This window comes from Manacus candei, unplaced genomic scaffold (genome assembly GCF_025592945.1).
Source record: "Manacus candei isolate 608988 ecotype Guabito, Panama unplaced genomic scaffold, ASM2559294v1 h1tg000035l, whole genome shotgun sequence".
NCBI classification, from domain to species: Eukaryota; Metazoa; Chordata; class Aves; order Passeriformes; family Pipridae; genus Manacus; species Manacus candei.
In genome coordinates, this window is record NW_026138083.1 from 3642705 (window position 1) to 3666331 (window position 23627).

Here is a 23627-nt window from a genome sequence, read left to right on the forward strand (position 1 = left end):
GAACAATGTATAATTCTGCCGGAATTTAAAGCAATTCAAACCACTTTCCAACAGCTTTCTAAGTAATTCCTCACTAGAGCAATGTCTAATATAAAGGGGGATGATGAAGTCAAACTGGACCCATAAATAGCAACATTTTTCAAATGTGGATGCCCATATTGACTTTGACATCTGTCAAAGCAGGAACAGTCTATTCCTCTGGGATTAGGGAGCTACAAATTGTATTGTCTGTTTATATACACCTAATTTAAATCCCACAGATGAGAAAGTACAGGTGACTCTGTTAAACAGAAAATAATAATGCAAAGGTTAATAACAGGTAGAACACTAAAATACTCCAATAGTTCTGTTTTTACAGATCTTTGTCTCCCTAAGCATGCAATGTCCCCATAAAAAGTATTTACTTATAAAAAGACATCGGAAGCAACAGAAGAAAGCAGAAATGTTTAAAAGCATAAAATATGAAACCCTCCAAGTCAGTTTGTACTTACAGTGCGTGTTTGTGCCGCCCTTCCCTCACCGCCTGAATGTAGTGTACCAAGTTATCAAAGAAAAGTTTCATCATATTCAGTTCCTTTTCTGCCCACCTGTGTCAATTTAAAGGGCAGAAAGAATTATGGTTTGCTTAAAAACGTCACAAGAGCCACAGAAAGCAGACAGCTATTATAGGAAAATGGCACACACATAAACCCAAAGTAAACATTTCGTTTTCCATCTACCACGAACTCAGGAGTGGTTTCCAGTACAGTCCTCTCTTCTTCCCTGCAATCCATAAGGTTTCCTAATGTTGGTATTTTCAGGCATAGGACTGACAGAACACTCCCTTTTGAGACTATGAAAACTGTTCTTAAAGGCCCTAATTGAGAAAAAGCCTAAGCCAAAACTCAGAACTGGGTGTGTATTTAAATGTCATGTCAAAAAGGCCAAGAAAAATTGCTGATAATCACTGTCATCTTTGCCAGAAGTTCCATCAGTCCATTCTCTACAGTTAGACCAGCCAGTTACAGCTTGTTCTAGTCAAGAATGCTGTACTATGTACCTTCAAATGTCAAAGGTTTTTCTTATAAACAAAACTTTTGATTCCTGAGAAGCATTTGAGACACACTCGGAACAGAATGATGGGACATCAAGTTATTACTACCTTTCACAACGTGTTACTGGTGGTTTTCTAGTACTTCCTGCAAGTCCTTTGGGATTTAAAGGTTGGGTTTCTTTTTTAAATATAAATCAGCCTCTAAATCAGTTACAACAGTAGTTGTACTATAAAGAAATAAGTTGCATTATGAAGAAATCTGGGCCTCAGTGATGAGAAAAACCAGGCCAGACAGCAGTGAGGTGATAACCTCAGGTCAGCAGTGTTTGGACCACACTGAAGGGACAAGTCTTGCAGTCCCCTAAATGCCATCACTACTTACATTGTGATCCAGTGGGTGTCGTAGCTGCTCCCAAATTGTTGAAAAGTACCAAAGAGCTTTGGAAGGAGACGAAGTGAAACTACTACTGATCTGAAGGAGAAAGAGAGAAATGATGACACTACATGACTGTTACACAAGTGAAATAATCAACTGAAAAATCAGTTTGAGAAGCTCAGGTTTGAGGACCAAACAGGCTGCCTGAAAGGACTGTAAACTATAGAATCATTGACTGGTTTGGGTTGGAAGGGAACTTAAGGATCAGCCAGTTCCAACTCCCTGCCATAGGCAGGGATGCTTTCCACTAGACCACATTGCTCCAAGCCCCATCCAACCTTAACTTGGACACTTCCAAGGATGGGGCAGCCAGAGGTTCTCTGGGCAACCTGTGCCAGGGCCTCGCCACCCTCAGAGTAAAGACTTTTTTCCTGCTATCTAATATCTCTTTCAGTTTGAAGCCATTCCCCCCGTCCTGTCACTCCAGGCCCTTGTAAACAGTCTCTCTCCATCATTCTTGCAGGATCCCTTCAGGTACTGGAAGGCCACAATCAGGTCACCCCAAAGCCTTTTCTTTTCCAAGCTCCCAATTCTCTCAGCCTTTCCTCCCAGCAGAGCTGCTCCATCCCTCTGATCCTCAGTGGCCTCCTCTGGACTCAATCCAACAGGGCCATCTCCTTCCTGTGCTTGTGGAATCTACCAAGTAGTTTCTTGAATCTGGGCTACACACACTTGAAGTTCTTCACATTGTAACACCTTGGACACACAGCTGAAATCAGGATCTCAGTGTGCTTGGAACTCATCACACAAACACAGTTCTCAGCAACAGGTAACAACATAACACTGCAGGTGATGCCCAGAAGGGAGAACAGACAAATGCAACAAGGTGAGAAACTCGGGGCACCCAGGGAATGGAAGAATGGAATATTAGAAACATCCATAACACACTTTGGGAACTATTTTTCTTCTGCTGCTTTTGTCTTCCTGTAAAGTGAAATAACCATTAGAGCCAAGTTGAATTTCTGATCTGTCACAAAAATAGGTACATGTAAAAGCAGATAATTTATGACTGAAGTTACCTGTTGTTTGCTAAATTTTCTAAGCAGCCTTCAATGAACCTCATTCGAATCTGTCTGTCAGTGAACCAGCACACTAAGGAACAGAGTAGCTTCTCTGCTTCATTTATTAACCCTTCAGAGAGATGAATCTACAGCGAGGAGAAAGAAAGGCCAATTAATACCACAGATTTATTTTCTTTTAAAAAAATGGGATTTTCTGGTATTGAACTTACTGCATCTTCATCCTGGACCAGATCCCATAAAAGGGTATTTCCTTTCTTACAAACATTATCCAGATTAATGTCAGTCACTGCATTGCTGTTATATTGATGTTTATGAACTGCTGGTCCTGCACAAAATAAAAAGAACATTACTGAAGGAACCATCTAAACTGAATATTATTCCCTCAGTGCCCATACAAACAACACACTTTATTTGTTAACTTGGCTATTTCAAAGTGCAGCAACGTTGTAATTGCAGCTTTTTCTCACATATGGGTTCTTAAAAGGCCATACAAGAAGCCAACAGGGCAGTTAGGCCAGTATTTACACTGCTTTTGGCTAATGGCAAAGTGCAATAAAACCAGCACTGAAGAACTGCGAATACAATTGCTTTTTAATTTAATTCCTACTGTAATTCAATTATTTTTTTAAGACCTTCTGTAGTGCTGTGGTCCAAAGGGAGTGATCTGCACCACCATCATGGTTGGAAAGCAAGAAATGAGCTCATTTCAATCAATTCCCCTCATACTACATGATTTCCTCTATCTGAAAAACCTCCTCCTAAAAACCAGGCAAAACAAACATCTTTTTCATATATGATGGATATCAAAGGAAAAATCAACCCCATTTTCATACATGGTGGATATCAAAGTGTAGGATTTTAGAAACTCATCAAGTTTTCATAAACACTGACAGATTTTTCACAGCTGGGCACCATTCACTTCTCTACTATTTGATACTATTTTCAGGTAGCAAAGTCAAGTAGAAAATTTAGACTGTGCAGAGCACTGTGATTGTTTGCACGTGCAAAACAGGGGTGTCAAAAATAATCTGCACTGAAGGTCTGATGCTCAAACATAAGATGTATGAGCATCAGCAAGATTAGTAATATCTGTGCAAAAAAATTGAAAAAATACACTGATTTACAGATTTACAAAGTTTTAGTAGTTTATTCAACTCTGCAGTGGAGAAAAACATCCAGAGTTTTAATGTCAGGCTGAAATTATCATTATAAGAGATCTCTTACTCAACTGTTTCAGGAAAATAAATAAATAGTATTGAGTTTACTGTCTGTTGGACAACAGCAAACTTGGTTCTACCAGGCTGGTGAAGAAAAACATCAAACCTTCACCATTATGTTTAAAAAGAGGATAAAGAGAAAATAAAGCATATGGAAAAATGATATAATTCTCAAGAAGTGTTTTAGCAGCAGTTTAAATTGCACCCAGAAGTAAACTAGAAGATTTGGTAGTGTAGGATGAAATAGCATAAAAAGCCCTTTACAGCAAACTCCCGAAGATATCAAGTTATATTTTAACTCCTTTTCCCAGAATTATCTTCTCTAGAGCCCATTATGGTTAATTCATTTATGGGTTAATTTATGATGACAAATGTACTGAGCCACAGTAAAATCCACCAACCAGAACAACAAGTGAAGAGAGAAAAATGAAATAAAATCTTGCATTTCAGTACTCCCTTTCTTTATACTTTAATAACTTATTAAAAGAAACATTTACTAGGTTCTTAGCTGTTTTAACATCAGAAGTTGCAGAAAAATTGGGGAGGGGAGATTTTAAAAGATAAACACAGCTAAAACATAGCTAAATATACAAAAATTAATCTCTTGGAGATTAAGTTCTCAGCAGTCATCACGGTTTCGTTGGACAAATACAGACAAATGGTTAAAATAATTTGATTATTTTAATTATAGGAGACTAATTCAAAGTTATAAAACAATGTTTTTTGGTTTTCCTTCGATGACTCTTACCTTGACTAAGATGTTCATGATAGATGGAGGCCAGGTTAGGGAGGTGCTGCTGAAGATGAGACGTGAGCTCAGCGTGTGAATTAATCTGTACAAGCTCTTCCTCACAGCCAGACTCTTCCCCATCAAAATCTGCCATATTTTTCTCGGATTTTGCACTGACTTGAGAGCTACTACAGCTGACATCATCTGCACTGAGCATATCATCAACCATATGCCTGGAAAAGAAGGATATCAAAAGGGACAATATCAAGGAGGAAGTTGTTTATAGCAAACTACGAGTGAGGAGACATCTCCCTCAAGCTAAAGTCACAATGAATCATCTGTTTGAACAGCAGACCTTCACAGGATTCAGAAAAAACATTATAGACAAACTGAAGGCCTCATTAGCCTGATTGTTTTAATATTAACTAAATACAGCATATATAACAATTTTAACATTTTTAAAGTGTTGTCTTATTTATTCCGTACCAAAACTTCACTGAAAGCTTTCTTCAGATGTGACCAAGTCAGATTACTGTGTAACTCTCTGCAGTAAGTAAGACAGAATTACCCTGAGCTGCAGCAAAATGCCCATACAAAATTTCTGCCCAGATGGGATATTTTGCTACCACTTCAATTTCTGGAGTTCAGTTTAACGTAAGGAATCAGAAGGAATGCCCAGCTCCTTACCCATCGTGGTGGTGGTGGTGGTGGTGATGGTGGTGGTGGTGCTGGGGCCCGATGAACTGCCGACAGTTGAACAACTCGTTTCCAATGGTTTCCCCCAGGAAGTCCCCTGTGTGAGTGATACAGGAGTCCTGAGAGCCCTGGGAGATGTGAGCGGTGCTCATTTCCCCCGCCATGTCGTGCTCTGCATCCTCGGCGTGGGAACAGGCGTCCAGCATCCGGATCCGATTGTCCACGGGCGGCACCGCGTCCGCGTTGAACACGTGCTCCTTCCCCGCCCCGTTGTTGGCTCCGCTCCTCTCCACTGCCCCCTGTGCGTCCCCCAGACAAATGCCCGCCTGGGATTCCAGTTTCCTGCTCCGTAGATCCGCGCTCCTGCTGCTTTTCTGGGGGTTGTGACTCCGATCTTCCTCCTCTTCGTCCTCCTCCTCTTTGAGGGCCTCCATATCCGCGATGTCCTCGGACTGCACCTCGCTCCCGGGGCTCCCGGCGGACTGGCTGGCGTGGCTGGAGTTGGCCTCGTTGCTGGAGCCGTCGCTGTGGCCACTGCTGCTGCCAGGCCCACTGCTGCCATCCTCCCCACTGTTGGCTGTCTCATCAGAGCTCCCTTGCATGGATTCCTGGAATTATTTTAGTTTATTTTTAAAGATTGGTGGAAAAACAAACCACCACTGGAAATACATAGAATCATAGAATCAGCTGGGTTGGAAGGGACCTCCGAGATCATCAAGTCCAACCCTTGATCCACTACCGCTGCGGTTGCCAGACCATGGCACTGATGCCACATCCAGTCTTATCTTAAAAACCTCCAGGGATGGAGAATCCACCACTTCCCTGGGCAGCCCATTCCAATGTCTGATTACCCTCTCTGTAAAGAAATTCTTTCTAATATCTAACCTAAAGTTCCCCTGGCACAGCTGAAGACCCAGCCCTCTTGTCTTGCTGAGAGTTGCCTGGGAAAAGAGACCAACCCCCACCTGGCTACGACCTCCTTTCAGGGAGTTGCAGAGAGTGAGGAGGTCTCCCCTGAGCCTCCTCTTCTCCAGGCTGAACAGCCCCAGCTCCCTCAGCCTCTCCTCATAGGACTTGTGCTCCAGTCCCTTCCCCAGCCTAGTTGCTCTCCTCTGGACCTGCTCCAGCACCTCAATGTCCTTCCTGAACTGAGGGGCCCAGAACTGGACACAGCACTCCAGGGGTGGCCTCACCAACTCTGAGTACAGGGGAACAATCACTTCCTTGGACCTGTTGGCCACCCTGTTCCTGATAATGAACATAATGAACATCATTCCGACACCGTTCTTCCTTTACGAGGAAACGTGTCAAATCTACAACTTTTCATTCATTCTTTCTCACTTTGGCTGCCAATAACAAAATGCTCTGAGCAAGATTCAGACTTAATAACTTATTTTTTGCATTACCTGACTTGTAACAGGGGATCTGTGCAGGCTTTGCACGTGCACAGAGTCACAGCGTGACAGAGAAACGGCGTCCTGCAATCCCTCACTAAGGGATTATTCCAACTGAAATACAATTTAAATGCAGGAATACCTTTGTCTGAGGTAAAAAATCATTTCCATAGCTAACAACAGGCAGCTCAGCACCCAAATTCCCAGGCTGGGATTCCCACTGTCACCTCAGTATCCGAAAGCCGCTGCTGGACATGTTTTGTTCTGTTAATGAGCTGCTCCTCCATCTCGATGTCGCTGCCTCCACTCTGGTGGGTGTCACTGTTGTCACTGCTCTGAGGGCTTGCTGCTGGTGACCCTGGTTCAAAACCACATTTCCCAGTTACCTTGTGATGGATATCAACTGGAATGTACCAGCATTGCCTAAATCTGCCTCAAAGGTTGAGCATTCTTCCAGCAAACAGGGATATAACTCAAACAATCCATGTACCTAAATGTTAAAAATTTGTTGTAGGACACTGAGCATTTTAACACAAAGTTTGATTACTGATGTCTCTTCTTGCCAGTATATAAAAGTTATATAAATTTCCTACATTCTACATGAAATATAATTTTCATTTGACTTTGCATAAAAGCATAACTTCCAATTTTTACTAGTTGTTCTATTCAAATTAAACAGCTGTAGAAAAGCAGTATTGCATCAGAAGAATCACGCTGTGTACTTTTAAAACTATACTTACAAGGTGAAGGGGCTGCTCTTCTGAGCTCCTCTTCTTCTGAAGGGAAAAAAAGCAGGATGGAAAAACAAGTGACTAAAAACCTTTTTGTCAGCATATAGTTGTCCATGATTCATAAAAATCAGCAGTAGGAAAAGAGAGGGAAACTACTGTGAAGTGGCTTCTCAGCTCCTTCAGTAATGACTGTGTGGAAATACACAGCCAAGTAAAAAATAACCAAACCAGAAATAGCAGGTAATACCAAAAACTAGAAAAAAAGAGATAAGCTTTTGTAAGATTATATGTGGCTAGTTACAGATGTGCAGTGGAACAACAATAGTTAATTGATGAGTTATGGACCATCTTCTGCATTAAGGAAAAAGAAAAATACTACTTCAGAAGAAAATACTACTTTTAAAAGAAAAATAGCTACTTTAGCAATACAACCAGAAGGGATCTGACATAGAAAGCTTTCTAAGTGCACTCACCAAGTTTTAATGCTTTCATCTATATCCTCCATTTCTGCTTGAAAAATATGTCAGCATGACCCTTTTAAAAAAATCCTTTAAGGAAAAAAGCTCTACACCTGCTTTTTGTCCAAAGCCAACAAGGAGCCTACGGAAATTCACAATTGAATTCCCAGATCTGCTGGAAAACCACGAACCTTTTTTGTTTCCCATGGGCAGGTTGGTGCTCAGTAAAGATGCAAAGGAGCTTTGTTTTGACAGCTGAGCCTTGGCTGCCAGGGCGTTATTCCACAGGGCTTTGATCAGCATGGATGCCAAATACAAGGTCTGGAAACAAAACCAGGGAACAGTGTCATTAAGCAGGAGGGTTTGGGATACAAAGATCCACGGTTAATCTTTCTATACAGCAAAATAAACCTGTCAAAATAAACAAATGAATGACATGATGTTGTGTGAAACACTTCTGAACTGCAGAAAGAAGTGAAAATCTTCCACCAGTGGCTGTGGAATGTTCAAAAAACCTCTAAAAATTATAATTCCAAAGCCAGAAAAGGTTGGAAGAAACATGACAACTTTACTCATATAGTTTCTGCAGTAGTGAATATTCCTTTTACTGCATTTCTTCAGGGAGGCAAATCCATAATAGTTGTTTAACATAATTGCTTTTCTCATGACAGTGATTTTGGTGGCCTTGCCTTTACCTGTTCAGTGTGGGCACTGGGATGAAGAGTTGAGACAAGGTTCAGGAGGTGTCTAAGTGGGACAGGGTCCAAGTTTTTGATCAAAGAAGGAAACAAGTCGTGGATGTAACGACTGCAGTGCTTCAGCTACAAGGTACAAACAGAGGAGGTAACAGGAACAGCACAACAAACACACAAAAAAAATCAAATATTGGCAAAAGGGCAGCAATTAAACATCTTTGCACAAGTTCTCAGGAGGCATTCATCCAAAAAATTCCAAACTCCATCAGGTTTGCAATCTGGACTAAGCTAATTTTGACCCTATAAAGTTTAGAGAAATCAAATGTAACAGTATCTTAAGTCTAAGAATTTGGTGAAAAGAAGAACTGGAAGTTTATTTTGGATTTAACTTAAATACAACTTAAACCTCAACCTTTAAAATATGAAGTTTATATGATAAATCCTGGGGGAAAAATAGTATTTGCAATTACCTTATTAGGGGTGGTAAACACAGATAAGGCATTAGAGGCCAATGTGACACTCAGAGAACAGATTGTGTGAACTGTGTGAGGATTATAAATAATTCTTTTGTCTTTCCAGCAATGGATGTCACAAAATATGACAATGTGTTTAGCCAGTTCCTCCATTTACACATTAAAGTGACAGTGCTCCTCCATGTTTCCTCTTTGGTTAAATGCTGCTTTTCACAGTCCCTTAAAAGGGGATTTTTTTAAATGTTTGTATTCAAAAAAGAAAATAATGGTTACAAGAAGCTTCTAGAAGGAATCCTTAATGTTGGTTACCACACAGGCACCTCAAAAGGGTTTTTTTTAGAAATTATTTTTTTTGTTTTGCACCTTCCTGGCATTAAAAATATTCATGTCAGCAATTTATGGGGTGCTGGGCATCTTTCACAGGATTCCAACTGGAGTGAAATCATGGGGGGTTCTACACAAGGATGCATTTGAACATCTGGAGATAAGTGTTTCAACTGAGGAAGATAAATCTTTGTCCAAAAGTTAGTCTAAAAAGCGGAAAATACACCTTTAAGGCCTTCTATTCTTTAAGTCTAGAGGTGTCTGCCTTCTAAACAACATTAGAGGGTTAAACCTTTGACAGGAAGTAATCAGGGTACATTTAATTTTGAAATCAAAGATATAATTTGAAAACATCAGTCTGGCAAAACGTGAAGTGCAAAAGAATTATTGAATTTAGGTAATTATATTATTCTTCAAGTAGTATTAAATCTATTAAAAATTCAGAGGTCTAACCCAGTGTGAAAACATCAGGGAAGGTAATATACTGCTTTAAAAGTGTAAGTGAAATAAGTAATTATTAATTACTCTGATACAAAGGATTGTTGGAGCCTATTAGAGCAAGTGTTGCCCTAATGAGCATTTATTAACATTCCACCTGCATGTTCTAATAATGACTGTGGACTACAGAGGGTTCACAATGTGTGCATGGCAGCATTTGATTGAAAGAAATTACAAAGAAATACTGAACACATATAAAAACCCTCTTCAAATTCTAACTCGTATAAAAGCATGTTCAAAAAAATCAAAATGTCTGTTGTATTCAAATCCCCTCAATAAAAAAATGTCACAACCTAAAATAAAAAGCACGGCAACCCCTGAAAAGCAGCAGACAAATAAATCTTTCTGAAGGCAAAAAGCCTGGCAGAGTTTCCAGGTTTAGCAAGAAAAAAAATAAAATTTCAGTGCCCTTCTGTAGATTTGAACAGCAGCACAGCTGTAAACTTCACTGCCACAATTTTCACCTGATTGTTCCCACCAGGGGTAACAGAAATGGAAGCTCCAAGACACAGGAGAGAGGCAATTTAACACTGTAGTAAAAAATATTACAACTGCCCTACAATCTTCACCCCCATTCTTGATGAAAACACCGTGTCTTTGCTAAACAACTTCATTTTTTTTCCTTGTATAAAAGTAGCCAAGGTGAATTTTTGCCTCTAATAAATAACCCAGTAACTGTGGTAGTTACCTAACTTGAAATTTTGGTCAGCAAAACACTCAGAGAGCCAAGAAAAAGCAAAAAACCCGACTTTAAGAATGTAAAATAAAATCAACTTGCCATTTTCTATTTTTTTTTAATTTTATACATACCTGTGCTGCAGCCCAAATACAGTCTATATGTTGAGTACTAAGTCTGCCTTCAGCTGCAAGAAAATTCAGAATCACTTGGCACTGTTTGATGATCTGCAAAGTGAGAACATATTGAAGATTTACTGGAACAAGAAGTGGCTCCTCCACGTTTCAACTCAAAACAGTAATTTAATACAAACCTCAATATGTAAATTTGGTCCAAAAATGTGCTCAACTACATTGTTGCTGATCAGCCAGTCTGCAAGTTCTTTTGCAATGGACCTAGAGATGAAAAAGGAGTAGGAAACATGGAAAATTATCTGCCTGGAATAAATATTTACACTGTGCTCTTCCCTGGCACAGCACGACCTGCAAGTCAATCTCTGCAGTGGGAGTGAGTGCACAAAACCCTTTCTGAACACAAACCATGTTCAATGGTCATTTTTCCAAGTAGGAAGCAAATTATTTCAGCATTTATTTCTTTAGTTGGAAGACTGTAATGCAAATGTTAACATTTCCCACTCACCCCTCTGGATCATCAGCAACAACTTTATTAATTTTATTAGTTATTACTCAACCACCTGCAAACACTTCAAAGACCTCACAGGTAAGATTTGACTCTGCTAATCCAAGTTTATCATGAAATTCCAGAATTTCATGGAGTGGGAGTGACAGAAATGATTTTTTAAAGCAAACCATTTAGATATTTTTAGACTCTCTTACATTAATAGCAACTCACACAGCTTTAAAAAAAACCTCTGATTTACACAGTCATACTTACACACAGGTACTTCAAAATTCTCATTTTGCCTCATCCATAACAACAGGGAATTTTCCTCACTGCCAATCCATAAGTAAACATTGGAAGTGGACAAGGAGTTTTCCAAAACAAAAGCTGAACTTCCAGAAAGGACTGCCCTGTCTGCAAACTGGTGCATAAGCTCCTTTTTATTCCTTCTTTTCAAGCAAACGTTTGTTTACCCAGATTTTGGCACCAGAAGCAATTAAAGGACATCACAGTATTTAAAGCTCAGCCTTTGGTGGGAATGGCCCTGGAATAACAGTGCTCTGTTCCACAGGGAGCAGGGGATGGGAGGGAGGGGGTGTCCTACAGGACTTTGGGAAGAGTAATTTTTACTACTGCAATCTGTGTCACATTTATGGTCACTATTAAAATCCAGGACTGCCAATCTTTATCAGCCACATGAAGAAAATAAGACTCCAGAGGTAAAATGAGATTGCCTTTGTGGGTTTTCCAAACAGGATTCACTCTTCAGGGACAATTGTTTTGAATTGGCTGATCCCTCTGGATGAACTCAAGGAGCAAGGCTCCTGTTGCTCCACACCCTTTTCTATTCTAATTCCAGGACATTGGGAATCAAATATGTCCTTTAACTATTTAAGTAATAACTGGCATGCAAGGATAACAATTTGCCAACAGTATCACTTGTGCCTTAGTAATCCACTTCTCCCACTGTGGATGTGCCCAAAGAGGCATGGAAAAAACAAGCTGGGTCTGTTCCATGAATCCAAGAGCTACTTAAACTTCCCTGAGCCTTATTTCAAAACCAAACCAAACCCAAAAGGTGCCCAGCCCAAACCAAACTTTGGAGCATCAGGGCTTGGATTTCTGTCTAACAAAACCTGAGTAGGATTAGATCCAGTCATCTGTTGTATTTTAGCTCCTCCAAAGGAAAGAACAAAAACTCTCTTCTACAGTGAGTTCCTTCACCTTTTTTTAAGTTACTATGACAGTTCTCTGTCTCTAATGCACATTTTTCTTCTGAAAAGTAGTGGATAACTCTCCTGAAGGAATGGTTTTTTTAATGGATGTATTCTCAGCAGTAAAAAAAACTCTTCATCCTACTGGGGAGCTCCACTGTGGTAAAACTGCATCTCAGATTTCGGAGGGGAAACATTCATTTGATATGGATTTGTTGAGGAGGGCCAAAAACAAGAGGATCCTTGTGAAAGGCAGAATGAAGCCTTTGTGTTTCCCAGAGGGAATTGCTCCTCCCAGAAAGTCTGGCTGAGGGCACACCAATCACTACCTTTTCAAATCACCGGGTCAGTACCAGCACTAAGTATTTTGAGAATATATTTGCAACAGCAGATTCAAGGGTTCACCAAAAAAGGCTGATTTCAGTGCAAATGGAAGATGTCTGACCTATTTCCCAAACAATTCTGCTTCAGGAAAGGTTTTTCCTGAAAAATTTTTCCTCTTTCATACCGAAGGGAACAGTGAGAGTGAAATTTATGCACTATGATCAAAGTATAGATGTGCTTTTCCCTCTCACATGAAAGGAGCACTACAAGGAATGGCTTTACAAATTAGATATCAAATCATACAGACCTTAGCAGTAGGAAAATTCACCCTGGGAGTAACATGGATTAGCTGTTTTTCACGGATTTAATAACTGGATAGCAAGAGGAAAAGTCATCTAAAGAACCTGATACTCTCTGTGGGTCTGTGTCGTGGTGAGGGAGGAGGAGAAGAGAATGCAAAGTTAAATGTAGCAGCTACTCTGGTTTAATTGTCTCTAAATCTCTAAATCTACACAACACTTACTCAATTTCTCCCTAGATTTTTAAATGTAAATTCACTGGTAATTCAGTCAAAAATAACTGGTTTACTTCCAAGAAATGCAATTCAAGCACTTTTGACATTAAGTTTCCTCAGGCATTCCATGAGATTGCAAGGAAGAGAGTGAGAACTGTGCAGTTTGTGATCTAACCTGATGTTTGGGAGCTGCACTTACAAAAGGCAAGTACTAGAGCTTGGATTTTGTTCATTATTATAAATAAAATTATCCATAAGGAAACTACAGTTTCTGCATTTTCCTGGTAGCTCAAAGAATGCCTCTCTTGAAGAGGACTGGGTTAAAGTCCCCAAAACCACTTTAATCTAAGGCTGTGGTGCAATACTTGGGAGCCACATGATGACCCAGATCCAGGAACAAATCCCACAGCAAAGAACCCCCCCCCCAAAGAAAACCTTATTTATTCAACCAGCCAATTCCCAAGGCAATTCCCCACGAAGCTCAGGGCTGGATGAAGCACAGCAGCAATTCCACAACCTCACTGAAAACCAGAATGTAAACCCTTCAAAGAAAAGATGGAGCAACAAAACTGGCAGCTTGCAAAGGAGGGAACATTTCTGGACAAAAAAAATCACTGAAAGAGCATCTACAGCACAACAACAGAAGCTCTGATCTCAACCATCCAGGATGAGAAGTGCAAAGAGGATACAGAAAGCACCTTCCCAACACACAGCAAGCACGTGGGTTTGTGTCTGAGCCCACATTTTCCTATTGGATGCTCTGCAGGCTCCAAAACCCCCACTCTGACATCATCTGGAATATTTAGTAAACTACTGTGTGGGCCCTGAGAAAGAAACATTAGTGAGCTGAGGGGAAAAAAAATCACTGTAGTTTTTTTCAGAGCAAATCTGAAAAGATCCCTGAAATGTGGAACAGAGAAAGGGAAGAGGTGTTTAAATGATGCTGCCATAACTCAGCTGGTGAGCTTAGACAAAAACTGAGAAAGCAAGAGTTAACACGAGGTAAGAAACTGCAGTGAAGGGGAAAAGCAACACACAACTTGCAGTTGAGTATCTCAATAAATAAGGAAAGAGAGGGAAAGAAAGGAGAAGAAATAGTCCAGACCTTTCTGTTCACAGGTAGAAGGAATTTTGGACACCTGAAATTTCTCTGTAGGAAGCTCTTTAAGTGGGGGTAATCAAGTTTTTTAAATGAGGTGGGAAGTCACCTCAATCTGAAAACTGAAACCCAAACATTTGGTTGCCTGCCAAGTGAGGAGCAAAACAAAATATCTCTTTACACGTGGTATTTCCAGAAGTTGGCAGCGTCCTCATTAAGGAAAAAAACAACACTTTTTCCTCTTGTGGTCCAAATAGCACAAAAAAATAAATCTTTCACTTTCTGAAAGGCACCATCACGAACATCAGCAAAACAGCTTCAGGAATCACTTATTCAAAGACCTAAAGACTCTTCTGTTCAGTCTTGTTATTTTTAACCTCAACAGATTTCACATCTTCAAACTGCAGAGTTTGGTTCTACCTTAAGAGCCAGGAACAGCTAAACTGAAAGGACATCCCTGAGGGATATTGTGAAGTTGAGTCGCTGAGAATTGCCCACATCTGGACCTTATGGATCCTCAGTCACCACAAACCCTCAACCCTGGAGAAGACAGGCAGGGAAATGAAATCTAAAAAGACACACAAATACCTAGAGCTAGAAAACCAGACTCCTCTGCTGAGCTTTCTGCTGCTTTCAAGTGCCATTTGTGAAAATCTGTGTTTTCCCAGACAGAAGATGCTTTCTCTTGTCTTACCACGGAAAAAATCTGCGACGATGCAGGAAAGGTGGGAAGCTACTGCTGCAAAACAGCTGCTAAAAAATCCTGATGATAATTCCAACCAACAGGGAAGAGCTGGACTAACTGCAAGCTTTTTCTTGTTTTGTTTTGTTTTTTTTTTTTTAAAGATACCTCCCGCAAACCCACCTTATCAAGATACAGAAGGAGAAATCCCAAAGGTTGACAGTTCCAAACGCGTCTGGAAAAGTCAAAACATACAATGGGGATGGGCCAGACATAATGCAAAACATCTTCCTTTGGTAAATCTGCAGAGGCTGAAAAGGTACAAAATAAATCTTAAGACTTCCTTTCTCCACTAAGGCAAGAAAATAGGAATGAAAAGCTTTCCTTTCGCTGCTCATTCAGTCATTGCCAACTCCCTGAGTGCCTTTTCATCCAAAAATTTCTCATGAGCAGAGTCTGGAATGAGAGGGAAGCTTTGTACTGAACAAACTGGAAAAGTGAGACATTTTCCCCATCCTCCTGCACTGGTCTTTTCTAATTCTTTGGCTGGAAGACATCAGTGATTCCAAAAGGTATCAGAAGAAGAGCAGCAGAACACTTGATACTGATTTATAACCCACTTCTCAGGTAAAACCCCAGAATGACTGGAATCCGGATTTTATAAAAAAAAATTTACACACTACAAAAGTGGAAGAGAAGGTTTTCTGTTCCTGCTGCATTCCTTTCACATGACAGGCTGTTTACAGATGCCCTTGCCAAGAAAAGTAATATCCCAAAGGAGAATTTGACAATTTCCTTCAGCTTTAAAATAACTCTGATGTTCCTGCATCAGTACATCTGCTCTTCCAGCAGGGGAATTTAAGCATCCTTCTCTTTTTCCACGTTGGTAACTTTTCTTTTCTTTTTTTTTTTTTTTACATTTGCCACAGAAACTCAACCAGCTTTTTTATTAGGTTTAAGTGGTGGAATAACTTCTTGTTGATGCTACTGGTTAAAATGTATTTCAGCAGATAAATTAACAGATTTTCCACGTGAGGGAAGGAAAGAAGAACTGGAGAAACCTGAGGTTTGTCAGTCCCAGTGTAACAACACACCAGGAACTGGCAGTGCAATATTCCAGCATCCCAGTCAGCTGAGCCACCTCACATCCCCAACACAGTTATTTACTATTTATTTTGGATTATTCCCAAGGTAATTTCACATCCTGATGGAAGCAAAACTGCCCTGGATTCTGGTTCTTTATGTTTCAAATACCGACCTAATTACCACACATTCCACTTCAAATATTCAAGCTGTTCTTTGCAATCTACGTTATTGTGGTTGTGACTTCAGTGAGATTTCAACATTAAAATAAAGCCATCTATAATAAAACTACCCAGACAAAATCAAGCACTGCTGCTGTGACACTTTAATGTTCAAAAAGTGGAGAGTGTGTGTCTGTGGCCCCCAAGATAGACACAGAGAATGTATCCCCCCCCGCCTCAAGAGAAATGTCAAAAGTGTATCAGGAGTAAAATCCTAGAATTTACACCCTCTGCCTGCTATTTCACAAGAACAGTTATTTCAACTACTGAAATACGTATTTTGGTTTAAATTCCAGACAGTTCTAACAGTAAGTTTAGAGTCACTGCAAAAATTAACACATTTCCTCACTGGAATACAATCCCACAGGGGAATCTTCTCAGAGGTTTATGAAAGTTCCCTTTAAAAGTGTTCAATTCTACAAATTAGGACTTGGAAGAAGAGAACAGTAGTATTGCCTCACAAACTCCACAGAAAACTAATCACAATGCTGGGAGCCACTGATGGCAAGAGAAGCCTCAGTTAAATATCTAATCCAGGGAAATGAGAAGATGGCAAAAATGATATGAATTGGGTAAGAATTAGCTGGTTCTTATTTATACATCACAGTGGAGATAATGGCCCATTCCAGCTATTTATTATTTCAGTATCTACATTTTTCTAAAGCTCACCTTGATTCTGCATTTGAATACAGCAAAGAAATCCAGAAACACTGAGAAATGTTTTAAATTTACCATTTAAAGCCATTTCTTACCCCCCTGATCAGAATATTTCTAATTATCACCACTCCCCACTGTGTATGATCCCTACCAACAAGAGAGAAGAATTGCAATCACATAACACACTTCAAGTATTCAGAATAAGGTTCCTACTTACGTTTCTGTGTCTGAAACTAATGATTCATTATTACACACATCATTGAAGGTATGAAGTTGGTTCTACAGTTAGAAAAAGGAAGAAAAAAAAATTACAATTTTATCTAAGCATTTGGTGAGGCAGTTTTGTTATACTTAAAAACAGCAAACGAATTTTTGTAGCACTTTAAATGTTTTTAAATAAGTTGCTTCGACAAAAATGTGAACAAGGAGAGATTTTCTTTTTTCAAGCAATTAAATGATGTTACAAACCCCCACCCACTGCAGAAATCAAGCAGGTGTGTGTAGCAGCCACTTTGCACAGGTTTTCCTGAGAAATCAAACACAACTCTGGAAACTGAGGTTTTAGGATGAGCCTCACAATTGTTGTAACATTTACTACACCAACAAACATTTCATCAGCAGTGTTGAAAGTGTAAAACTGGAGAATGAAAGCCATATAGTTTTATATGAAATGAAGCTTTCAAAGGTGTCTGAACTGATAAGGTTAAAAAAAAAAAAGCCTGTTAAAGTTTCACATCTCTTTTCCATTTCTTTTCCTCAGCATCAACTTTCCAGACACAGAGATGGCTCAGTATCCAATTCTTCCCATGTACATGTTATCTTTAAAAATATTTAAAATTATATATGAAAACTTATTTGCCATCTGGTTTTCAAAAAAATTAAAGGCACAGTGATGTGAATTTTGGAAATTCAAATTAAACTTGTGGCATAACTCTGTCAAAATATTTACTCCTTTCTTGAAATGAGCCTGGTACTGTTGTTACTCAGGTGAATTTGCTGATCTTCTGGAAGTCTTTACACAAAGATTTATTCCTGTCTAATCTCAACGATTTTTGTGGGGAAAAAAAATGTTTTGAAGAAATAAATTTGAAAATATGCATTGAAATTAATGAGACATCAGAGCCTGATTACACAATTATTAATATACCAGTTATCAAGACTTACAAATGAAGCATATTTAGGAGTGGAAAAACATAAAAAGAACTTCATGAGGAAATTATGTTAGAGGAAACTAAGGAGGGAAGAATAAACATGCCCTGTGCAAGTTTTGCACTGAATTTGTTCAGGAAAAGCCTGACAGTGTTGAATTTGCACTTAAACCAAAGCACAGAACCCACCAAAAAGGGGGCTGGAAAAGTGAGAAAGGGCAGATCAGTCCTAGGGGTTCATCTGCAGACACTTGGGCACATCTGTAACTGGAAGGAGAACAAAGAATTCTATTTGTGAGGGAAAAGTAGGGAGACAACGGGGTATTTTGGAGCTGAACCACCTCAAGAGATGACTGGAAGACGAAATGAAAGAGAAACAAGGTAACAACAAAAATAAAACTTCCTATGATTTGAATGAGAAAGAAGAATAAATTGCCTCAGTGTTCCAGAGCAGTTTTAGAGACTATTCACATGAAAAAAAAAAGCCTCAGTTATTAGCATCCAATATTCCATTTTTACAAGCTGAAAACTATTGGCCTTAGTCTAAAATTACTGTAGAATTTTGCTTCTGGTAATAAGTGTCTGTTATTAAAAACTTTCACTTTTACAGTAATATTTATCACTCATAACAGGTGAAAACACATAATTCCTTAAAATCCCATAATTTCACACTCCCCTAAATGAACAACATGCCTGAAAAAATAACCCAAGTAATGCATCCTTATTTTCAGACTTTCTTTTGGTGAGGATACACAAAAAGACATGCACTGGGAGTTAACAAGGAAAATCATAAAAAAACAAAGGAAACTACTTTTATAAATTGAAATCTAATGTAATTGCAACTATGCAAGTATTAGAAATTTATTTTAAAACCAATCACACTGAGTGGATGGAGCTCACAGACTTTTCTTTAGAACTTAGTAGAAGTCACATACCTGTGTAAATTGAATATTTATTTTGGTTAAAGCCCAGTAATGATATGATTGGAAGTACTTACAAGTTACTTTAAATTGCCATTAATTAAAACAATTGCAAGTACTTTTATCTCTAAATATAGTGAGGAGCAAAATGTTTTGCCTGGTGTGACCTGGAGCATTTCCATGGGAAAGGGAAAGATGGGGGGGGGGTTGGTTTTAATTTTTTTTTTCTATTTTCTATATTTACCTCTTCAATTCAGTCTTCTGCTAATTAATGCAGAGAGAACCAGACTAAACAGAGAGGAAAATGAGGTATGGACAACAAAAAGCAGCAGTTAATTGCAGGAGAGTCAACCCAGTGCCAAGGTAAAAGCAGAAACACTTGAAAGCCTTTCTAAACACCAGATTTTGCCACGTCCAGGGGCTTCACTCCAACACAGCTGGCCCAAAACAGGGTTATAAGGGTTTTGTTTAGCATGTCAATTGTTCAGGTAATGTGAGCCAGCTCCATATGGTGCAGGACACAGCCATCCCTTGGATTTGGCTCTCAGTGATCCCAATATTCACCAAATATTCACTATAATTTCCTGCTTGGAAGAGCATTCTGCTGTTTTCACACATTCAAAAAAAGCCTGTAACCCCTGAAACCCAACCAGAAACATTTTTTTTTCCTCTAAATACTATTTATATTTTTAAAAAGTCCTTACTGTTATTTGACTCAGCCCAGCCAATCTCATTGTTAGAGTTGGAGACATAAAGTATTTAAAGGCAAGATCGAGACTTTCTTTATCAAAACACAAGGCTGTGTCCAAGGGTTCTTTCACTGTGCTCCACATGAGATCTGCCATGTTCCTGGCTGCACTCTGTCGTAGCTCCTGGTCTGACAGTTTACATAAATACCTGGAATAAATCACAAATGGAATTAAACAAACAAACAAAAACAATCAAACAAACAAACAAACCCAAAAATAAATTAAAAAAAACCAAGAAACTCCCCCCAAACAACAACAAAAAACCAGAACAAAACAAACAAACAAAAACCAACCAAACAAAAAAAACCCCAACCAACCAACAAAAACAAAACCAAAAAATTATTTATTTTTTATTATAATTCAAACTAGAACATTCCTGGAACACCATCTTGATTGTAGTAAAGACATTATTTCCAATAGCTCTAAAAGTACTATGCCTTAAAATACTTCTAAAAGTTGGCAACAATTAAGGAAAACACCAAGGGCAAACGGAATTATGCAGAAAATTTTTAAAAGTCAATAAATTGCTAAAGAATTTTCAACAGCTATGTTTGTCCTACTGCAATTATCTCAGATGAGGGGTCACCTCATGGTGCACAATGAGCTGAAGGGAGGCATAAGAAATAACCATTTATAAAACCTAAATATAAAATCATGTAAATATATATATAAGTACATAATATATAAATCATCATATGTATAATTAAATATAAAAATAAATATATAAATTATTTAAATATATAAATCGTTTCTAGAACCCAGTGTGACATGAGTCTTACCTAAGCAACTACAAAACTGAGACACAGAAAATCCCCACTGAGATACCTGGAAAACACTGACACAGTTGAGAATTTCTCCTAAACTGAATGTGTAGGACAAAAATATCTAAACCCAAGCTTTCCTGAGCTTGTCTGGATGCCACTAAGGATGGCACAGGGAAAGGTACATGCAGACAATTAATTTTTTCTGCTGTACTTCAGTGTTTTGAAGTCGCAGCTACATCCAAACTAGATTTAACTACACAGAAACCCGTTAAAAATCCATTTGTTTGACAGCCCAAGCCTGGATCTGTCCTTGGAGAACAGCCAAAGAGAAGCATGAATCTTTTAAAAAAACACAAGAGATATTAAACTACACTTAACTGGATTTATGCACCATTCCTTTGCATTTACATCATATAAACACCAGTAATTTTTTTTTTTAAAAGCAAAACTACAGGCCCTGATTCTTATTTAGATTAAGGTTCTTTTTCACAGCTCTTGTGTAGAGGCCTTAAAATAAACACACTTAAATGATACTTAACACTGTCAAACAGAGAAAAGAGACTCCAGTGCAAACAATCCCAGAGTGGAGATGGATGACAGGGATCACAGATAAGTAATGGCAGGACAAAAAAAAGACCATTCCAGGCCAAGGCAACCAGATCCTTCACTGGGATTAGTTGGGAAATCAGATTCCTGGCAAGAAAATGCTGCTTCTGTGCAATGATCTGTAACCAGAAGCCAAGGAGGAAGGAGAAGGGAACACTCCTGGGAAAAAGTTCAGCAGCAAAGTGGCCCCAGTGACCTGCCTTTAACCTGCAGACAGGTGAGAGCAGCTCCACTGAGGGGGAAAGCACCAGAGCCACGGTCTGTGGGTGCTCTGTCCCAGACACCACCCAGAGAAAAAGGGACAGCCTCTGCACCTCCTTCAAACCTCAGCTGGCTCAAAAAGGAACTGAAATATTTAGGGGTTATTTTATGGCAGAGAGACTGAATGAAAAAATAAGAGGCCACAATTAGGCTCCCACGCCCGGTCACGAAAAGCAGGTGCAAGGATTTCTCAGAGCTGGTGGGATTTAGGAGTCACCATCCCCTGGAAGTGTTCAAAACTGTGCAGATGTGGCACTTTGGGATGTGGTTTAGTTCCCATGTAGCAGTGCTGGGTTAGTGGTTGGACTTGATGATCTTAGAGATGTTCTTCATCCTTAATTCTGTGATTCTGTAACGACCAGCAAGTTTTATCTTCCCATTTTCATACTGCAAACTGCCATCAGTCCTAGTCCCCAGAGCTTTTCCATGTCCATAATGCACATCAGGGCAGATTCAACAGTTCCATGAGGGATTTCTAAAGATCCCAAAGATGTCCAAACACATGATATGAATTTCCTCATTTTAAGAAGGCCAGAGAAAGGTGCTTTTATGCAGGTGGGCATGGACACACCTCCATATACAGAAGCAAGGGGGCTTTGGGGGCTTCACTAAATTTCTGTAACACGAAATCTTCCTCACACTACAAAGTTTGGTGAAGAAACTATAATAATCCAGTCTATAGAACAAAACATTTCTTATTTTAATGCCACATTATCAGTCTAAACCTGTTTTTTTAAATAAAATTCACACTACATCCACATTTTTAACCTGAATCAGACTAGTGTTATATTTTTTTATTATAATATTGAGTGTTTTTTAAAAAATTGCACTTGATAATATATTAAACTACTTCTAGTAATTTAATTCTAGCATTTTCACAGCTACAGAACCCTAAACAAAGCTACTTGCTACCACAGAACCCAGGTTTTTAACAAAACTGGCTTGTTCCAACCAAGCACAGTAAAACAGTTGATTTCAAACTTATTTTAGAAGTGTAACTGCAGTTACACTACAGAATATCCTGGCACTACTACACTGGTCATAAATCAAACAGGATCATATCTTTACTACCAGGATTAAAACCATGGAAATCTGCAGAGTAGGCCAAGCCTCCTTTTTTTATTGTGGAAAGGCAGAGTGGGTTGAACCCATCTGGACCAGTAAGCTGGCTCTATGTTATGTTTTTATCAGTGTAATATTATTATTATTGACCAAAAAGAACTCTTTAGCTGGCACTGGCAATGAACACCCTTTTTTCCTTCTCCTGACTGTGAATGTGCTACGTTGCCTCAGTAAGAACAGGGATCCTGGAGCAAGGCAAAAGGTCTGTTTAACCCAAAATAGCCACTCCAAAAGCAGATTAAAGATTTATCCCTTCTATAAAATAATGGATGAATCCATCTTCTCCTGTGAATTCATTCCTCTCTTTCTATTTATACCTCTGGCTTTCTCATTAACCTGTGCCAGTCTGTTGGACAATTACATTTGCATGGAAAACAAAGTCCTTTCACTTCTTCAATCTGACAATTGCATGGCACGTTCTCCATTTCTTTAAAAAACCTGTGAATTACCATTCCCTACTTATTATCTTGGTATCAGCCATAAATGATACGAATCTCCCTGTCAAAAAAAAAAAAAAGACAACCACCCTAGACTATGTCTCTCCTCTTATCAATGTAAATTTTTTATCTCCTCCCTTCCTTGTCACCCTTCCCACCACCGAGGTGGTTCTGGTATTATCTCTGAGATGGAACTGTATATAAAGCAGATAAATGGGAATGTGACTGACTCATGTAATGGCTTAATAATAGCTTCCATTCTGCCCTTCATTATTTTTTTAATTCCTGCATTTTTATCTTTTTTGATCCTGGTGAGCATTAAGGCTTAAAGGAATAACAGATGAATGAGATGCCACGACCTGTGGAATCTGCTTCATCTAAAATTTTTGCCTGAATGAGACTTTAAGAATAAAACATATCTCTTTTTACACATATACATAAAGGATACTCCACTTACATACAGAACCTATCCTGCCAGCCTGGCATACTTAAAATAATCAATTAATATCTCTTATCTACATTTAAACAACACACATACATACATATTAATTTTTTTAAAAATGAGTTTTAGCCTACTGAAACTATTTCAATGTGGGCACAAAGAGGGTTCAGTTTTAATCAACAGTTTTAAACATGCAGCTCCATGTTAATGTAAGGCTTACAATAACATCTTATGCTTCAGGACTTCAGCTACTCAGCTGAGAAATCATCTTTTTTCCCTTAATGTGACTCCTTGGGACCACAGCTGCTAAAGGGCATCTAAGCAGAATGAGTCAGGGCTCCTCTGTGAGGGGAAGAATTCACTCAAGGGTCTGGGTTTTG

At 39.0% G+C, this 23627-nt stretch overlaps 1 protein-coding gene across 10 annotated transcripts in view; it reads right to left on the minus strand.

Annotated features, from left to right (window-relative positions):
- USP34 (ubiquitin specific peptidase 34) overlaps positions 1–23627 on the minus strand; it is a 147118-nt gene that overhangs the window by 50550 nt on the left and 72941 nt on the right. For 9 of the 10 annotated variants that reach the window (XM_051792972.1, XM_051792974.1, XM_051792965.1 and 6 more), the window contains exons 7-20: positions 19571–19763; positions 17016–17077; positions 10697–10778; positions 10518–10610; positions 8413–8538; positions 7909–8038; positions 7269–7304; positions 6756–6886; positions 5126–5742; positions 4457–4671; positions 2701–2816; positions 2489–2616; positions 1416–1505; positions 492–587 (exon numbers count right to left, since the gene is read on the minus strand). In XM_051792972.1, coding sequence (XP_051648932.1) covers positions 492–587; positions 1416–1505; positions 2489–2616; positions 2701–2816; positions 4457–4671; positions 5126–5742; positions 6756–6886; positions 7269–7304; positions 7909–8038; positions 8413–8538; positions 10518–10610; positions 10697–10778; positions 17016–17077; positions 19571–19763 — 2115 coding nt within the window. The remainder of the gene's footprint in view (positions 1–491; positions 588–1415; positions 1506–2488; positions 2617–2700; positions 2817–4456; positions 4672–5125; positions 5743–6755; positions 6887–7268; positions 7305–7908; positions 8039–8412; positions 8539–10517; positions 10611–10696; positions 10779–17015; positions 17078–19570; positions 19764–23627) is intronic. The other variant, XM_051792973.1, reaches the window with a different exon arrangement.